At 38.1% G+C, this 20,598-nt stretch overlaps 1 protein-coding gene and 1 non-coding gene across 7 annotated transcripts in view; one reads left to right on the plus strand and one right to left on the minus strand.

Annotated features, from left to right (window-relative positions):
* The window catches only part of Zbbx (zinc finger B-box domain containing), an 89,918-nt gene extending 78,778 nt beyond the window's left edge, over positions 1–11,140 (plus strand). For all 6 annotated transcript variants that reach the window (XM_048424751.3, XM_048424753.3, XM_048424754.3 and 3 more), the window contains 3 exons: positions 680–937; positions 9,182–9,308; positions 10,958–11,140. In XM_048424751.3, the coding sequence (XP_048280708.3) occupies positions 680–937; positions 9,182–9,308; positions 10,958–11,084 (512 nt within the window). In that variant the 3' untranslated portion in view covers positions 11,085–11,140. The remainder of the gene's footprint in view (positions 1–679; positions 938–9,181; positions 9,309–10,957) is intronic.
* On the minus strand, positions 7,600–7,706 carry LOC148118777 (U6 spliceosomal RNA). The gene has a single exon (XR_015735806.1). It is a non-coding gene; the product is annotated as a U6 spliceosomal RNA (small nuclear RNA).
* Positions 11,141–20,598: the final 9,458 nt, after the last annotated feature.

Here is a 20,598-nt window from a genome sequence, read left to right on the forward strand (position 1 = left end):
GGGAAGAAGAAACACATAAGGGAATCCGGCTGTCAGATGGACTGGAATGGAGAATGTATGCTAGGCTGCCTGAAGCTGCCTTATCGGATGGGCATTTTGCCTAAACTGCTGTAGATTAGATTACCTTTTCCTCAGTATTGAAAAATGACTCAGCGGAGTTCTTTATGTCACTGTGAATGTAATTTGGAATTAATTAACTGCAGGTAGCTCAAATAAGTGACAGCCAAAAACCACCAGAATTATTGGATGCTTTGTGTCCAGGACTGTAGTCATTTGTATTATAAACATACAATGGGACTGGTGCATGGTGGATGGTCAGTCAATAAAGGGTGTGTCTTCTACTGGGTCCTGAGTTTGACCCTAGAACCTATGTAAAACTGTCAGGCATACTGGTGTATGCTTTTTTCTCCAGGGATGGGAGCTAGGATGGTTGCTATAAAGAACAACAGTAGTACTCACTGTCCAAACACTGAACCCTAGTTGGTAAACCTAAGCCAATGAGAGGATTTCACTCAAAATGAGTTGGATGGTGTTCCTAATGATGAGAACTCCAGTCTCCATTCAGAAGTACACACATTTGTGTGTGTTCACACATACATATGCATGAACACACTAAATTAAACAAACGATACAAACCTGGACTCTTAAGGCAGTTGTCTGCTTCCTTTTCTCGTCGCAGGTCGGAAATCACAGAGACCTTCTACAGTGAACTTCCCTGTTTCCGGTTCCGCTCGGAAAGACTCCGGCTCTCGTTTGTCCTCTTATCCTCGACCAAGAAGTGTAGCGGCTCAATCCCTATCCAGAGCAGCTTCTGAAATTTCAGAAATTGAATACATAGACGTCACTGACCAGAATGAGCCTTTCCTAGATAGCGCGGCAGATCAGCAAGCCTTAGATAGTTTGGAGAAAGAATTAAACACACTGAAAAACCTTGCAGGTAAATGATAGCCTTGACTTCAGAAATGCTATAAAAAACTGTTTTCTGCTTCAGTCTTTACATCTTGCCCTACAACAAGCAAATGAAAAAAAGACATTTCCTTCCCATGTGTCTGTTTCCTTAGATATCCCCAATACCACACAAAAGTAGTTATAAAATGTATGGTTTCTGAACACACAGAAAAGCTGGTCCTTTTCAACCCATGTAATACTCAAAAAATATTTGACATAAGAACCCACATATTTAGGGCCAGCATTTTTGTCTCCATGTATAAAGTCACTTGACTAAAACTGATAACTAGAATTTCATCCCAGGTAGAATTCCCCAAGTTTCACTCTGACTTACTTTTGCGTGCAGTGGTATAGACACATGTGTATTAATCCACACAAATGAAATGTAATGAAAAATTATTTGAAGAAGCAAAATCTTTTTGATATTTCCTTCAAGGGTAATGAAGGGTTTTTGTCTTTATCTTTGTGAAATTGTCTGTACAGCGATCTTGTGGGAAAATTGAGCTGTTAGGATTCTTGAGGCAATCCTTTCCAACCTTACACTGTTTTCACCAGAATATGGCCTAGTTAACTATAAAAAACTACCCCTTTTAGACCAGAAACAGTAGAAAATTGAAAGTTTATTCTAATTTTTGTGCATTTTTTTAACATATAAGAAAACTGGTAAAGGAAAAACTAAGAAATTGAGTCTTTCTGTTTTAGTTTTTTCTATTTTAATTCACCTCTAAAATAAAGATGAAGAATCATTTATTTGTACACGTTAAAACATCCTGTGCTATTCTATAGTATAGTAAATACATCTCAGTGAGTTATCATTTCTTATCTTGTCGAGATTTCCTTCCAGTTTCTTTCTTGGTCAAGATTCTGTGGATTAAGTTCTCTGTCCTCACCCAAAGGCCTATTATAATGATATTCTTGAAAATACCTGTCTTTGAAATGTCTTTTAAAATATTTCTTTATATATTGTGTGTGCTTGGGTATATGTATGATGAGGAGAGGAGGAGGAGGGGGAGTGTGTCGTGACAAGGGTGGAGGTCAGGAGGTCAGAGGACAACCTTGCAAAGCCACTTCTCTGGCTGCAGCTTAACATGGGTGCTCCTGCTCAGCCTCGGAGTCAGGCTGGCTCAGCAAGTGCTGTACCTGGAGAGGCAGCATGCTGGGCCACACACTGTGTCTGTTATGACTAATCAATGTATGTAGCTAAAATATCTGAACTTTCTTTCCTTTGCACAATAGCAGATACTCACCGTCTTCAGTCCCTGTATTCCCATCTAAGTTTTGGTTGTCTGAGCCTAGTCTTGCTGTTTTTCCCCAAAGGGAGGGCTATGGGACTCTGTTTTCTGATGTGGGTCCAGTTTAGAAACCCCTGAGAACTTTATACTGGAAACACAGATAGATCAGCTTAGAATAGTAGCATGTTGTCTCTTCTTTTAACCTTTCCACAGGGACTTCCTAGGCTCTGGATTCCCACATCCTATCTGTGATGTGATCTGATGCTGTCTTACTTTACAACCTTATCATTTCTCACACTTCATTCCTGGAAGAATATGTTAAACATCCCTTGTTTAACCGTTTTATTCATTTTTCTTTCCTTTTTTCATATACTGTATTGTAATCATTTTTCCCCTAAGTCCATGGCCCATCTCACCTCATATCCTTGGCCACTCAGTGACAGGACCAGGGTGATTCTATTTCACTACTCTTAAAGTGGCAGCCTTTCTTTCTGACGACAGAATAAATTCCTTATTTTCAGAAAGAAAAAATTCTGCTTTTGTATCTTAGAATTGGTTTCTGTTACAGTCTGCTTTCTCCTGCTGGGAACCTATTTCCTTTAGCTGAATCCTCTTTTAACAATGTATTTCCAATATGTCCTTTGGTTTCTTTATTATCTGGGCTTCTCCCAGTTGCTCTCTTCCAACACAAAGTCCAAAAGTCTGATCATTGTTCAGTTCATAAGACTGAATGTTTCTTCTGGTCTTCAGAATATGCCAGCAGTCGGAAGAAGGAGGCTCTAATGCCAGTGAAAGAATGGGCTTCCTAGTGAGAATGAGGCCCAGCAGGCACAGAACGAGAGCTTTCTTTTTTATATCCTCTATATAGGCAGCCACCAGAAGGTGTGGCCCAGATTCAATTAAGGTCGATATTCCTATCTCAAATGATCCAATCAAGGAAAATCCCTCACAAGTGCACCCAGCTGCTTGAGTTTTAGCTAAATCCAGACGCAGCCAAGTTGAGAGCCAAGAATAACCAACATGGTTGCTTTGCAAAGTTTTTATTTTCACTTATATTGGGTGTGCTTTTATGTATTGCTTTAAAAATAATACCATTCAAAATTTCCAACTCCTCCCGTCCTCCCATTTCAGTCCTGCTCCCCCACCAGTCCTAAGAGAAGTCAGGGTACCCTGCCCTGTGGGAAGTCCAAGGCCCTCCCCGCTCCATCCAGGCCTAGGAAGGCGTGCATTCAAACAGACTAGGATCCCCAAAAGCCAGTACATGCAGTAGAATCAAATCCCAGTGCCATTATCATTGGCTTCTCAGTCAAACATTGTCAGCCACATTCACAGAGTCCAGTTTGATCACATGCTCGTTCAGTCCCAGTCCAGCTGGCCTTGGTGAGCTCTCATTAGATCAGTCACACTGTCTCAGTGGGTGGACCAACCCTTGGCAGTTCTGACCTCCTTGCTCATCTTCTACCTCCTTCTGCTCTTCAACTGGACCTTGGGAGCTCAGTCCAGTGCTCTGATGTGGGTCTCTGTCTCTATCTCCATCCTTCACCATATTAAAGATATTCATCAGCGTAGCTATGGGATAAGACCAGTTTGGTGTGTTTTTTTGAAGTTTAAATTCTATCTGGATTTTAAAAACCAGTTTACTAATGATATAGCCTTCACTTTTTCTTTGATATATTTGATAGAATTTCTGAAGTAAAAAAGTAAGTAAAACTTTTCGAAAAATTGTAAAAGAATAGAAGAAAAATGGAGCAAAGTCATTTATATGTGTATGTTCTGAGAAAGAGAGTTAGAAGAGAGGATGAAAGGGAGACAAAGGGAAGGAAGAAAGATGGGGAAAGGAGAGAATACAGTGAGAGAATGCGTTTTGTGTTTCTTTATGTTTAAGATCCATTTGAAAGTTAGTTACAAACATTCAAACATTGTGGCTTTATCAAAAATCATGCCAGTATTATCTCCATGAACAAGAAAACCTCTTAAACATATGTGCTGCTGTGCTCAGAGTCAGTCAGTTAACATGATGAAGATGCTTCTCTATTCCACAGGACATGTTTAACAGTACTTACTATCCTGACACTTTTGTTAGAACTCACTATTATTCTGGAGAAAGGTCCAAGTGAGCAATAAGTGACCTTTTAATTTGCTTTGTTATGTTGATCTTTGACATTAGTTTTGTTGTTGTAAAAGTAGCTTGTTTTGTTATTTCTTTTGTAGGGAAAAGATTTGTGTGGTATATTTTCAAGAGCTTAAAGTATGTTTTCTGCCAAATTAATTTTTTTTTAGTTACTAGTTCTACTATTGACAGGTCCTGTCTCGTCCTCCAATTCTTTAGTGTCAGGAGTTAGGCATGTAGTGCAATGTGTGGCTTAGGGTTAATGTTTCATTTGACATTTCAGCTCAAAAGCTTAATGGGGGAGAAGATAATAGCTCAAACCTAAGAGTTAGACATTGTAGCAAAGCCACTTGAACTAAAGGAACTTGGGTATAGCATCATTGCGTAGTGAAAAACTATTTTTTTTCGAGCAAAACAAAATCAAATTTAATGGTCTTAAATGCAAAAGTAAAAACAAACAAAAAACACAAAAAAGCAAAAGAAAATTAACAGAACAGAACCCCAAGCGTCAAGGCAGTTATGAAGAGAACTTTGAGGGCTAATCTTAAAACTACAAATCAAAGGTTTTTGTTAATAGATAACTGGCAAGAAGTACTTTTCTGCTGAGTGTCCATACAGAAGCAAAATTTCAAAACAAAATCTAAGATTGGAAAAAGTCTAGTGCTCACAGGAGGGATGCGAGAAATACAATGCTCAAATGTTTCTGTGTCATTAAAAACAGCTATCATTGTGCATTCAAGATAGGTTAAACGGTCTTGGAAACTCGAGAGGCTGCATGAACAACAGTATTTGATGTGTGGGCACCATGCATGCAATGTGTGGACAGACACTCAGGATGTCAGAGGAGTGGGACATCTTCAGGCATGCCTGGAGCTCAGATCTGACTCTGGAATATACTGGAGCTGCCCTGAAACTCTTTGGTCCGTTCTCATTGGTGCCTGGGCTTATAAAACACCTTTGTGTCCTCTGGAGGGCCTGGCCAAGCCCAACATGTGGAACCCATCATCCTTCCTGGGGAGGGTCCACAGAGTATGGGCCCTGCTGCTGCTGCTCCCAACACCATGGAGCCAGGATTGAGTGGGCAAGAGGCAGCAGTGGGACCTGCTGGGGAGGGCAAATTTTCTGTCAACTAAAGCAGAAACTGCTTAAAATGGTGAGGCAGTTGAGAAAACACACTCTCCATCTGTCTAACATCTTTAGGTTAAGAACTAAAACTAAGAAGAAGAAAAAAAAAAGATTTTTGTTTCGTTTTAAATCTGGTCTGTGGAGACAACAAATGAAACAGGTGTTAGACAGTCTTAGAAGTTAAAGCATGCTTCAGTTCCACCACCATCCAGAGGGAATGGTTAGTCAATGCAGTCTATTTAGGTTTCGGTTTAATATATACTTTAAAGGAAATAACTTAAGGAACTTAATAACTTAAGTTATTAAGGAAATTTTAAGGAACTTAAAATTGGTCTAACATTTGTGGGATTTCAAGCATTTGAACATGTTGATTGCATCCCAGAGTATAAAAACCTTTTGCACTTCTCATTTAGACTAAGACAAACACTTGTGAAAATTGGCGCAAAATGAGTTGTACACTAACAAAAAAGTTTCAACTTCTTCACTCTTAATTATCTATTCCGTACAAAAAAAGAAAAAAAGAAAAGAAAAAAGAAAAGCATGAGCGAGTTATTTGTGGGACTTGTTGGTTTTGAAGGAAACCTGTAAAATTTTGTCCCCCAGGTGGTAGCCATTCAGACTTGCTATGGCCATTGCAGCTTCTTCATAGTTTGTCATGATCACAAAACCAAACCCTTTGCACTTGTTGGTGTTGAAATCACGAATCACTTTCACATTGGTGAATGCACCAAAGGGGCCAAACATCTGCCCTCATCAGCGTCTTGCCCAAGGTTATAGATGAAGATGCACCAGCCCGAGGAAGCATTGCCGGGGACATTGACACCAGAAATCCCACTCATGTGATCTACACCCATAGGGGAGAACCTAGCAAACAGAGAGCACACGTTCAGGTCAAGGTTAAGGCCAGTAGTGTATCTGCACAGGAGGGGTAAGAGGGAGGAAGGATAGGCAGGCTGGGATGATGGTGCATTGATGTAAGGATACTAGGTCTCACTGCTCTGTACAGCCAGCTCTTCCTCTAAGTTACAGATGCTCAAGGCTGGGGTACCATGAGAGTCAAAATGACTTGAAAAATGTATTAGCTGTATAAGGCAACAATGTTCACTGTGATATTTTCTCCTTTATTATCTTCTTGTCCCATCTTCTCTCAGACCCTGCCTTCTTCCCAGATAGCTCCTTTTACGTTCATATATTTCATCTGAATTTGTGCACATAAGATAAAACATACACTGTCTGCACCTTTGGGTAACTCTTGAAAGGAATCTAGCAAAAAAAAAATCTAGTGGTGGGGCAGGACCCATTCTGTTAGGGTCTGATTCTGAGGTACCCAGCTCCTGCCATCTGATAGCAGCAGCGCCACCACCTCTGCTATATGTGTGCAGCATATGTGGGGCACCTTTAGTTGTTTCTGAGACTTTCCCCCATTTTACTTTAGTTTTTGTGTGCTGGGGAAGGAACTGAAGGTGGGCACTGACCACAAGTGCAATCCTATATCCCACATTGAAATTCTGGAAGTTTCTTCCACATGCTCCAGTGCAGGGGACAGAGGACACTCCCTGCCTCCCCCAAGTTTAGCCCCTTTTCATTGCTTTCTTGTCCTTTGTTTTTTCTGTTTTTTTTTTTCTCCCCTCCCCAAGACAGGGTTTCTCTGTGTAATTCCTGGTTGTCTTGGAACTTACTCTGTAGACCAGGTTGGTCTTGAACTCAGATCTGCTTTTGCTTCCTGGGTGCTGGGATTAAAGGTATATGTCACCACCTCCAGTTTTAGTTCCTTCTCATAGTGATACTTCTGCCTGAGGGGTCAAAGTCCTGTACAGGACACAATAGTTCCTTTCCCCTAGCTCTGAACTGGCTCAAACCACCCCACAAGGGCCAGGTCAAGCTCCCGAGGCCTATAAACTCAGTAGACAGGAATAAAGCTAGAGGAGTATCAGTAACTTGACAAACACAGTGAGTTTTTTCCCATAGTTCAACACCCACCACCACACCCATTCACGCACCCACCTCCTCCCTTATCTCCCCACCATGCCCTCTATTTTTCTATTTCTTTCTTTTATTTTTTTTTTTGGTTTTTTTTTTTTAAATCAAGATAGGGTTTCTCTGTAGTTTTGGAGCCTGTCCTGGAACTCTGCTCTGTAGACCAGGATGGCCTCAAACTCACAGAGATCCACTTGCCTGTAAGTGAAAAATATGGAACGCTTCACGAATTTGCATGTCATCCTTGCGCAGGGGCCATGCTACTCTTCTCTGTAGCGTTCCAATTTTAGTATATGTGCTGCCGAAGTGAGCACTAAAAGACTATTTTTGCGTGGGTCTCATTTCTCATTTTTACAAGTGAGGGTGGTGGTATTTCTTTTTAATATAACCCAAACTTTTAGGAGTTTTGTTTCATAGTAAATCTTATCAAGAGTCCTCAAATATAAATGAGATTAGGTGACTCTGTCTGATTGCTTTGGGATTATGAGGGAAGAACATAATCTCAAACTTAATTTATCTAAGTGTATCATAATTTGAAAATCACTGAGCTAAATAATTTTATGGAAGTTTCATTCTGTAAATATATTGAGGTCTGTCTTTCAGTGGGAACAATGTAATTTAGTTTTGGTGGGGGAAATCTCCTTGCTCAAAAACTGAAAGTTACTATTAACTCTCAAAAGCTAAATATTTTTAAGTCTAGCGCAAGAATATTGTTTGTTTAGTGCTTATTCCTTCCAAGTAGGAAGTTAATTATCTGACACTTTTATAAAAGGGAAGAGAATAGCACCCAGTGAGGGTGATGATCTAAAGTCATCATAATATGTTATAGTAACTTAGATGGCTTAATGGACTGGAATATAGTTCAGTTGGTAGTGTGCTAACATATACAAAACTCTGGATTCTAACTCTACTACCTCATATATAGTACATATTGGCTCACATCTTTAACCACAGCATGCAGCTGGTAAAGATAAGGGATGTGAAGTCAGGGTGATCCTGTGCTGCATAATGAGTCAACCTAGCCTACCTAGACACTAAGTTATTTCAATGTATAAAAGAATGAATTGAGATCTCTCATAGAAATCTTTATTTCCAGGTTGCATTTCAAGTAACAGTTTGTATAAAGATGAATTTGTCTAAACATTTTTTTCACGAACTATTTGTCTATACTTAAGCCATCAAACAATATGTCAGCAGGATGCAAAGGTAGAAGACTTAAGATTTATCTGCCCCTCTCCCTCCTTCAAATACAAAAGATCACCTAACACTAAGATGCCAGAAAAAAAGAAGAGCATTGCAGAACAAACAAGTACAGAAATAATAAAGACTAAGGTGCAGGCAATTTACAAACTGCACAATGATCTAGTGTTACAAGGGATTACTTCATTTCATTTTGAATTTTGTGAATGGTCAGGATATTTGGCATATTTCACAAGCAGCACGTATTTCAAAAATCATTATCATTATGGTAACCTGACACCACACTTTTGTTTATTTCTCTTTCTCTTTTTCTCTTCTTCCCTTTTCTTTTCTTTCCTTTTGAGGTTAGTTATTGGTCCCAGGGTTTTCCACATGTTAACCAACCACTGTACACCTTACCCTGTACTCTCTGGAATCAAACCACCTCACAAGCATTAAGAAACTGATGGGTGGCAGCAAGTCTGTGCTGACCATCTTTGTGTGCTGCTTGTCATTCATCCTTGGTAAATTCCAGCACCATACGATGTTCACATGTTTCTTGAATGTACGTGCTAGTGACATATGGAAACACATGTTTCATATCCTTCAGACAAGCCTCAGAGTCTACCCTCAGAAGAGCTACCAGCCTTCACCCGCTCCTCTCTGAATTTCAATCAGATGTCCGCAGACCTCCTGGAGACGCCTGGTGATGATGACAACTGTGAAATTGAGAGCAGGTAAGTAATCCTAGATCGTCCCACAGCAAGATGGCACATAATAGGTCAGATGAGCTCCAATCAGTTTTCTTTACTATATAAGAATATTTGCTCAAATGTGTGAAGTTTATAACCGTTTTCATTTTGTTTGTTTGGATCTTGTGCTGACCTAGTATTGTGATTTAGTAAAAAAATTATAAAATTGTTAATTTAATTGGAAGACATTTCTCTGCTATGTAGTGTGGGTCATTAAAAGGGGACAAAGGCAGTAACTCCCTCCCCCCAGGATTATATTAAAAGGAAGTTGTCTTGCTTGAATTAATTAGTATAATACATTTTCATAGTTCACATTAATAGAATCTTACCCAATGTAAAGATTAAAGACAAGAATATTGATTGAGAAGTTTTCTTTTTAAAATTGACTCTGGAATTTCAATTTGCATAACTTTACTCTTCGTTGCAAATGGGAATCACTTTAAAAAGATATAGAGGTCAACTTGACACATGTTCAACAAAGCAATGAGTTTGGCACTGGCAGTTTTGAAGGAGGAACTTTCTTTTGAAATAATTCAAAATTTTCTTTTGAAAATATATTCAAAATAAAGATGTCTGTAAATATAAATATAAAGGATTGACTTGTAGTCTACTGCTCTACTCTAAGGGAATTAAGAGTGTGTAACTCTGGCTTTCTGAAGGAGAAAAGCGTTGCCTGAGCTCTTGAACTTTTTGCATGTCAATATAAATAAACCCTTTAAAAGTGAATAGCATAGAAGTAAATTTTCCCATAAAATGTTACTAAAACCCAACTAAATCTATATGTGTTCTCATAATCATTTCACAAAAAAAATTTAATACTAAAAATACAGAGGGATGCATGATATAAAGCAGGATGTACAACTAAAAGGACCACACAATAGCCACCCGGTGGCCCTTGTAGTCTCTTCCCAGCTGGCTCACAGGTGAGTAAGGAGTTGTTGATTGAGCCTGCTTTGGATTTAATAAAATTGTTTTAAAGATGCCATTTTCACACTTGCTGGCATGCATGGGCTGGAAATCCTGTTAACTTTGGACCCAATTACTTGAGTAATACAGAGGATTTTGTTCTCACAAGCTATGTTTATTTCTAAACCACAGACACACACGTGTTAGAACTTTGGGCAGTCCACATCCCTCTACAGATAAAATGCACAACAAAACAAATCAAACAAGAACAAAAAACAGGCAAGTAATTAGTGTCATTGAATTTTAGCTTTGGTTGCTCTTGAGTGACTTATAGTTCTAATGTACTGGACACAAGGGAGTGATTTATCTGTATGTCTATTCATTGGGATTCTTTTAAGCAGCCAATATCATGATGAATGTTCTTAATGATGACCCTGAGGCTCTGCAGGTTTTAGAAGTTTCTTCTAAATCATGAGGGAAGGGCACTACTGGAGCCCATAAATACCCTCTCCCTTTGTTACAGTTGTAGCTTTGTTTCCTGGAAGTGAGGAAATAATGAAAATTTCTCATTATGGGGAGACTTAGTATATATCCTAGGTGCATGAAAACTTACTCCCCCATTCAGCCTGCTTCCAATCGCTTCAGCATAGGTAGTATTCATCATAAGACACATGAAAGCTGAAACTTGGTGCCATATGCTGTGTTCTGATCTTCCCATGCATTTTCAGTGCTTCTGGAAGAAATACCGAAATGCAATCTTTGCTGTCACTTGGTGATTACAGTACAGATGAGGACGAGGAAGATTTTCTTGACAAGCAACGTGTCACTACACTTCCATGGGCGAAGGATGTATAACAGACCATTTCTTCTCCACTTTGTACCCAGAATAAACTAAACAACTGAGTGATTAACATGTCCAGGTGTTGGAGATTATTAGTGTCTCAAATATTTTCCAGCTTGGAAACTAATAAGGATTAGCGATGATAAAAATGGCCGATTCTTTTCTTCCAGATGCCATATTGTTTGTCATATACACATCTATATTGCAGACCACACTGGTAATGCGTAAATTTATGTCAATGAAACCTACCTTAGAACAGAAAACTATTGTGTTTAAGCTAATGAATATTTCTTATTCAATTGCATTTAATAATTACACCAAAAATATATATTCTGTTATTGTTAGGACAATCTTAAGATCAAATCTAATCATGTCCACAATTTCACAACATCATTAAAAATGTCTATTCAAGATGTTCATATTCCCGAAAGATGAATAAGTAGAGCTGAGGTTCGAAACACAGGTCCATAATCTTACCTGTCCTTGGTTTTCCTAGGTTTGGCTCTTTCTGTGACACAGAGTACTTCCTAAGCTAGGTCGTACGAATGCTACCTGATTTCTTTACCTATGTTGCTTGTTCTGAGCAGGATGTTTTCCTCCTGTCATTATGTGACTTATCCTTTAAACTTCAGCTTTGACGTCATCCTTTAATGTGAACTTCTATTCATTCATAGTATTTATCCCATGTAAGGATCAAGGTAGAACTATAGTTCTAGGTCTTCTTGTTCCCCAGGTGGGCTATCACTGAACCAAGATGGCTACAACGCCACCCACAGTAAGAAAACAAAACAATTTCAATTACTGGGTTGCATTTTGTGCCTTTGCTTGTGAGGGAAGGGTAACTCTAGACTTATTCCAGCAAGGAAAAGAGAAAGCATTAGATATCAGGAATGGAGGCTGTGATGAGTAGAGTCTATGGCAAAACTTGAAAGATTCACAGACTTAAGGAGGGTAGGTATGCAATAGCAACATGTATAAGTTCATGCATGCAAATAAAAGGATATATAGAATCACAGATGATTGGCATCAGGGAGTTGCAGCTACAGTAGCATGACTTAGTAACCAGGACTGAAGCTGCTTATTTCATCCCCACATTTAGGGAGAATGAAGGAAGGTAGTGTAGTGGGGACACAGACTGTCTCTTTCTTTGTGAGTTTGGAATGTACCTGGCGCCCAGGATGGCAGACCTTTTTGGAAGCTATTGTCAGTATGCATATGGAACCAACGATGGGCATTTGTGCTTTAAATAGTATGTATTGTGACAAGGCTTCACTAGGCATGGAAATGCATCTACAAGTTAACAATGATCATACATAGCAGCCAAGGCTTCTCTAATCTACATGAGACGTAGAAAAAGACAATATGTCCTGAGTAAATTGGAAGCATATGGATCATGGGAGAGGGAAGAAAAGGAAGGGGGAGGAAGGGAGGGGAGCAGAGAAAAATACATAGTTCAATAAAAGCAATTAAAATATATTTTATTAATATAAAGATACTTAGAAAAAAGAAAGAAAGGTATTATTGATGTTTGGTTGTGTCTACAAATATATCTATTCATTAGTGTTTGATAATCTTTTTGATGTGTTATTTTATTCAACTTGCTTTTGTGAAGATATTTTATTGAGCAATTTTAAGTTCTATGTTTATCAGAAAAATTGGTCTGTAATTCATTATTTTATTGGGACTTTATGAGATTTAGTGGTCATGGTAACTGTGGCCTCAAAAAAAAAAACCAAATTAGGCAAAATTTCTTCTGTTGATATTTTGAAATAATTTGAGAAATGTTGGCATTGATTAGTCTCTGAAAGTCTGGTAGAATTCTGCCCTGAAATCATTTAGCCCTGAAATTTTTTTCATTGTTGGACTTCCATTATTGTAAGAGCTTATAGGTCTGCTTAAATTGCTTATTTGATCTTGATTTAATTTTGGTTGGTTATATGCATCAAGAAAAATTTCTGTTTCTTATAGATTTTCAGTTTGGTGGAATACAGGTTTTTAGAGGATGTCCTTGTGACACAGTGGATTTCCTTGATGTTTGTAGTTATGTCCCTATTTTATTGATTTTATCGAATAAGGAACTTATTTTATTGATTCATTTTATTGCATTATTTTATTTTATTCATTTCAGTCCCGAGTTTAATTCTTGCCACCAGCTCCTCATTTTTGGTATGATTTCTTCTTTATTTTCTAGAGCTTGGAGTTCTCCAAAAAATAAATTGTTATGTTAAGTTGCTAGCATAAGATCTCTCCAAATATTATTATTTAGGCACTTAGAACTATGAACATGCTCTTTGAACTACCCTCATTGTGTCCCTTGAGTTTGAGTATGTTGTTTTCATTTTTATTCAGTTAGAGAAAGTCTTTAATTTCTGTTTTGACCACCTTTTCATTCAGGAATGAGTTGTTCAATTTCCATGAGTTTGTAACCTTTCTCCTGTTCATGTTGTTGCCATCCAGCATCAAATCATAGTGGTCAGAGAGAATACACAGTATTAGCTCCGATATTTCTCTCTTCAGTTTTTGTACGGATGATCTGATCATCAGTGGAAGTGATTTATTAAGGTAATATCAGTGTAAGATGCTTAATATGTGCTTGATATTTCAGCTATAGTAGTACTTATTCTATAACCTCGGGTGACCTTGTGTTAGAGGTACAGAGATGTTAAGTATTACAATATTGTCTTGAATAAATTTTCTTTGATTCGTATGTAGTCTTCTTTCCGCTCTCTTATTAGTTTTGGTTTAAAGTCTACTTTGTCAGACATCAAGTTACTACACTGCCTCGCTTTTTAGGTTTGTTTGCTTGGCTTACTTTTTCCCATCATTTTACCTTTAGGTGATGTCTATCCTCTATGTTAAGATGTAAAGTTTAAATGCAGCAGAAGGATAGATCCTGTTCTCACATCCTTTCTGTTAGTTTATGTCTTTTTATTTAGAAATTGACATTATTTATACAGAGACTCATCCATTAAAAGTGTGCATTGATTTCTGTTAATTTTGTTGTTGTGGTGTGGGGTTTTTCTTTCCATATGCAGCTCTAAGAGTATTGACTCCTTGTGTTTTCTTGCATATGGTTATCCTCTTCTGATTGAAGCTTTTCCTTTAGTGCCTTCTGTAGCGCTGGATTTGTAGATATACTTCTTCAGTTTGATTTTATCTTAGAATGTATTTATTTTTCCATTTACCATGACTACTATATACAGTAATCTGGGCTAACATCTGTGGTTTCTTAAAGTCTATAGAGCATCCATCTAGATCTTCTGGTTTTTAGAATCTCCCTTGAAAGCAAGGTGTTATTCTAACTAAATTCCTTTTACATGTTTGTCTTTTTCCTTTGCAGGTTTTAATATTCCTCTTTGTTCTGTAAGTTTAGAGTTTAGAGCATTATGTGCTGAGGGAATATTTTTCCTGATCTAGTATATTAGGTATTAATTATGCTTCTTGTACCTTGATAAATATCTCATTCTTTAGGTTAGGAACATTTTCTATTTTTGTTGTTGAAAATATTGTCAGTGCCTTTGATCTGGGTTTCTTCCTCTTCCTTTATTCCTATTATTCATAGATTTTTATCTTTTGTAGTGTTACAGATTTCTTCTATGTTTTGTGCATGGAAGTTTTTATACTTAACATTTTGTTTGAGAGAGTTATATATACTTCTATCTTGTCTTCAATGCCTGAGATTTTCTCTTCCATCTCTTGTATTCTCTTGGTGACACATGCATCTGAGCCTCTTATTTATAATCCTAAAACTTTCATTTTCATATTTCCTTAAGTTTGGGTTTTCTTACTTGATTTTATTTCTACTTCAATGTCTTGGATTATTCTATTTATTTCCTTCAACTGCTTATTTGTCTTTTCATAGATTTCTTCAAGGGGCTTATTCATTCGTCTTTGAGGATCTCTATTATATTCATAAAGACATCATCATGAATGTCCTTGTCCTGTGCTTCAAAGATGTTGGATTTCTCAGGGTCTACAGTAATAAGATTGATAGGCCCTTTTGAAGACATGTTTTTCTGTCTGTTATTGATTATGTTTTTAATGCTGGAGTCCTGGCATCTGGGTTTGGGATTATTGTCAATCTTTGTGCTAATATGTTTTCTTATCTTTGTTGGATTTATGTTTTATTCATTTCTGTTGCCTTCTCTCATTCTTAGGAGAGTGTGTTTGCTGTGTATAGCCCGACTGGGCATTCTTCTGGGTTCATGCAGGAATAGCTACTGAAGTTTTCTGGTTAGAATGTGTATTGAGAACAAATGGCTTTTTTGTTTGTTTGTTTTGGTTTTTCGAGACAGGGTTTCTTTGTGGCTTTGGAGCTGGTTCTAGCTCTTGTAGACCAGGCTGGCCTTGAATTCACCGAGATTTGCCCTCTTCTTCCTCCCAAATGCTGGGATTAAAGTCTGCCATTGGTTTTCTGAGTTTTAGTATCTGTAGTCAAATATGTTTTGCCCCTTCATATTTTAAGAAAAATACTTCCTATTAGCATGTTAGCTAAGGCTTAAAGATATTTGACTGTCATTTCCATCCCTTGCCCAAAAATATAGTTTTTGATATAGAAAAAAGTTGTTCTTTCAGATATGATTTCTAAAACTTGGTGGTTTTCTCAGGAAGTGTAAAAGTGGTTTCTTATTTAAGTTGGAGAGTTGTATCACCCATGTTCCTTTCATGTTGCCAACCACGGTGTTAATCTTTTATGTACTGCTTTTGAAGATGCCACATTTTCTTTTTCTGGACCTGCCTGAACAGAAGTTTGTATTGCTCACATGGGGTCCCAATGTCAGACAATAACAGTTTCAACTAATCCCTGCCTGGTGAGTGAATAAGTTCAATGGGATAGCAGATCAAAGTTGAGGGTTTCCTTATACAATCATTGGTGATCTGAAAGCTTCTTCATCACAGCACAGTCCCATGGTATTGTAGATGAAGACCTCATGGAAACTGCATCGTGGAGTTCTTCATTTCAGTCTTATTTCCCATGTCCTGTTATTGCAGAATTCAACACCACTGGAAAGACCACAGAGACTATCAGAATTTAACAGTTAAATTTTATTTAAACTCCATTTGATCACAAACCCTTGGTCAGCACCAGAACTGCAGGGACCACGGCCCTGAGAGAACCCAGGAAGGGGTTTTTAAAGGCAAAACCTGCAAAGACACAATTACTTCATTCCTGAAGTCATGAACTTCTGCAGACATAAGACAGCATCACAAGTCCTTTGCAATCAGTTGTTAAGGAACTATACTGAAACCAGAACCAGCAGTTAGCTAACCATTTTATGACAGTTACACATACCTGGGAAAGGGAAAAAGGGTTTTAGTGGTCAGCATTTCCTGGAAATGTTGAACAGATTTCACTTTCAGGAATTGTCTTAACAGCTTCACATCACTGACAGTTGATCTCAAGCCTCTAAGATGGCTTTGAGACTGGATCAATCTCATGTGACTCAAGGTGGCTTTGAGGTCATAGGGACGCCTCTGTCTATGCCTCCCCAGTGCTGGAATTAAAGGTGTGTGCCACCACTGGCTGACTTCTATGCCTAACTAGTCATCCACTCGGCACTCTGATCCTTAGGCAAGCTTTATTTGTTATAGCACTAACAAAATATCACCACACCAGATTTATGTTTATAGAAAAAATATGAACCATTGTTCTAAATATTATCATATTTTTTCAGTCTATAAGTTAATATTTTTAAACACTGAAGTTATTCCCATTTATAAACAGAAAAGAAAAATTTGAAAGCACCCCTTTCACGCTTCTCCATCCCTGCTTTTATATAATCTTCTATTTCTTCCTAATTTTCATCCCTAGTTATTTATTACCAGCAACATTTGCATGAAAACAGCGTTTATTTCCGCAGAGTTCATCTGTGCCTGCGGTTTATCCTTTACCTAAAGTCATAATTCTGTGTTAGTGACACACTGATTGTTCACTAGGTAAATGATTATGATGTTGCAAACAAGATTATGACTTTAGCTGGGGAATAACCAGCAGGCATAAATGAATCCTGAGGAAATAAAGAACCTCCTCATTTAATGCAAATGTCTTACATAGTTATGGAAAAGCAGAAAATATTCTTAACAGTCTCCATTAGGTGACAGTTATCTATAAAATGAAAAGAATTAATTGACTGACAAATATTCTTTCTCAAATGCGTATAATATACAATCACAGTGATGCAAACAGTTCTTAATGGTGTTTATGCTCTTGTTTGTGGTGGAAGGAAGAGATAAGTGCATATCTTCTATCCATAACACATACATGTATGTATATATTATACATGTGTATAAGCTATATATATATATATTATTCTATGTATAAATTCTTTTAAAAATTTTATTTCAAGAATGATATTTCACCCTTGCTTCATTTAATAGGCACATACATTCAGATAAATGTGAAAGAGATGTTTAAGGTTAATTTTACACATTCACACTTAACTCACTCTCTCTCTCTCTCTCTCTCTCTCTCTCTCTCTCTCTGTGTGTGTGTGTGTGTGTGTGTGCCCATGCATGAATGTTCATCAGACTGAGGCCAGATTGTAACATGAAGGGGGCCTGCTTGTTGGGGTATCTGTCCTGCCCGGTACCCCACATCCGGCAATTCCAAAAGAAAATAACACAGAGTCTACATTAGGTTATAAACTGATTGGCCCATTAGGTCAGGCTACTTATTAGCTCTTATAACTTATGTTACCCCAATATCCTTATCTACATTAGCCACACGGTTCAGTACCTTTCTCAGCTGGGCAGTTAACAACCTGCCTCTTCGGTGGTCTGCGCAGGAGTGGCAGAGGGAGCTTCCTGCTTCCCAGAATATTCCCAGTCTCTTGGCTTCACTTCTACTTCCTGTCTGGCTTTCCCGCCTATACTGCCTTCCTGGCTAATCAGCGTTTATTAAAATATGATTGACAGAATACAGACAATTCTCCCGCATCATTTCCCTGAGCATCCTGATTATTACTCTCCATCATCTTCTCTTGAGACAGTCTTACTGAATTTGGATCTTACCATTTCAAGTGGGCTGGATGCCCAATGGGCCCTAGTGACCAACCTGTCTCTATCTCACATAGTGCTGGGTGGAGAGATCCAATGGAAACCCAACCTCGCTGTTTCTTGGGACCTGGGGATTGAAATTCAAATTTTAATGCTTGCGCAGCAACTGTTCTTATCCACCGAGCCACCTGTTCAGTCTTCTGTTGTTTATTCTCAATGGTCCTGGAGTTAAAATGTGAGCATTAGATGCACAGACAATAGGTGAGCTTCCCATATATCTTTTCAGAAACATTTATCTTATGTACTCCTTTATTAAGTATACAACATTCCTTCCATGTATGCGTGTTAGGCCAGAAGAGGGCACCAGATCTCATTATAGATGGCTGTGAGCTACCATGTGGTTGCTGGGAATTGAACTCAGGACCTCTGGAAGAGCAGTCAGTGCTCTTAACCTCTGAGCCATCTCTCCAGCCCTGTCTACTTCCTTCTTTAACCGGTGCCACAACCCTGGAAGAATACCTTGCAGCTGGATAAACTACAATGCAGAATAACCTCATAAGAAATAGCAAATTACAAAGTAATAATCCAGCATATTATTTCTTTAGATAGAAATTAAGTCTGGTCACAGGTAGTCAGGCACTGCTATAGCAACAACATCTTATGTGACGTTTTCATCCTGAAGGTCATTTTTATCATCCAAGGCATTGTAGATTTCCATCCATCACCATCCTAGTCTCAAGCTTCAGAAAAATTTCAATAAAAAGACCCAATTAGGAACTACTTGGCTGTCATTGCTCTCTGCTTACAAGACTTATGCTTACATCTTATTAACACGAGTGTGACTACGTTTAGATGCAAAGAAAAGACACGTGAGACAGAGCTAAGGTTGTGTTGATGGGGAAGACAAGAAGAGAGGATAGTAAGGGCATGTGTCATCCTTACTGCTTGTGACACTGTCCTTACTACTACTCTACAGCTGGTTGTTTTCAGAACCTATGGTCATTGCAGCTATGGAAGATTGAAATATGTGATAAAAGCCAGTATTTGCACAAGACATATTTAGAGGCACTACTATGCTTCAATCACCCTGCTTATTATATAAGCCATCCCTCCACTATTTTGTTGCCTATACAAAGGCACACCGAACACAAGAAAACACAATCATTATTTAGATTAAATTTATCACTTTCATTCTTCTTGAAATACATTCCATATCTTTTAAAAGTTTAGACTTTGGGCTTATGCCAAAATCTAAGCTGCCTTGCCAAAGACTTTCAATGCACAGTGTTAAAGAAACATTGTGATATGAAATATTGGTTTTAAATGAATATTATGATACTAGGGTATCTTGAAACTCATGATATTGGAATGTTCACAAGTACATACAGACAGCAAATGTAAAATAATATCTTACAGAAATGTTGTATATTAGTATAGTACAATAGTGAAGTAGAGCCAAGATTTCCAAATGGCTGTAGCCAATTTCTCACTGATGTCCCCATAAGCAAAGCTTACGTCCTTTCCATAACAGGTATAAAGTGGAAGACTGTGTTTAACCTGACTTCTCGGAAACTTAGGACTTCTCGATTTGGTGAGATGCCTGAAAGAAAACCGATTTCTCAAGAAACACATACGTGCCTGGATTTGATTTATATAAAAGATGCCTATGAAGGATTGAAGAAAAAAATTCTATCTTTAGATCTGAGGTGCCTTCTTAGAACCTCCAGACCCTGAATCTCATTCCCATGCTAGTGTTCTGACATTCACACTGCCTGGAATTGTTCAGATGAGCAGCCGGGCTTATATTTTTTACTGTAACCTCAGATTCCACAGGACAGATAGAAGACAATTCGTCCAGAATTCACTGAAATCTCTCCAAGTTTTGCTCAGTTTCAGGCTTGTGCCTGTATGACTAATTTTTAGATTATATATAGTTTCTTCAAGCACAGATATTCACTGAGGATACTAAAGATGATAGGAATATATAATGACAATAGAATTGTGAACCTGAGAATAAGAGCAACAGAAAAACGTAGTTTTCTGGTTTCAAGGGGGCACTGGATATTCCTGGGATCTGAGACATCTCTGTCATAGGACAGTTAAGGCCGTGGATACATGGACATCCAGGGGTGCGTTGTGGCTCAGCAGCACTGTTTAGCAGTGGTCACTCCTCATTTCTGTTTACGACCAAGGGCTTAATTTATTTAGGTTCGTTTCTAATCCTATCTCATAGACTTCTTTTCATCCAAATATGACAGTTTTGTTGTTCAAAATTAGGCTTCAACTCTAAATCAAAAGGGAGTCATTGGAACTCTAACCCAGATAAAAATAATCTTGGCATAGCTGTAACAAAGAGCCCTCAGGAAAAGGGAAGAACTATTTGCTATAAATCATAGCCTGTATCTACCAACAGTCCCAGACCTACAGTTTAAGACAGGTTTTAAATAGTGACGCCCAGTATATTATAGACTTCTCTGATAGACTCAGGGAAAGGTCTCAGTAACAAAGGAGAAATTATATAAGACAGCATTA

Source organism: Myodes glareolus, chromosome 20, assembly GCF_982192425.1.
Source record: "Myodes glareolus chromosome 20, mMyoGla1.1, whole genome shotgun sequence".
NCBI lineage: Eukaryota > Metazoa > Chordata > Mammalia > Rodentia > Cricetidae > Myodes > Myodes glareolus.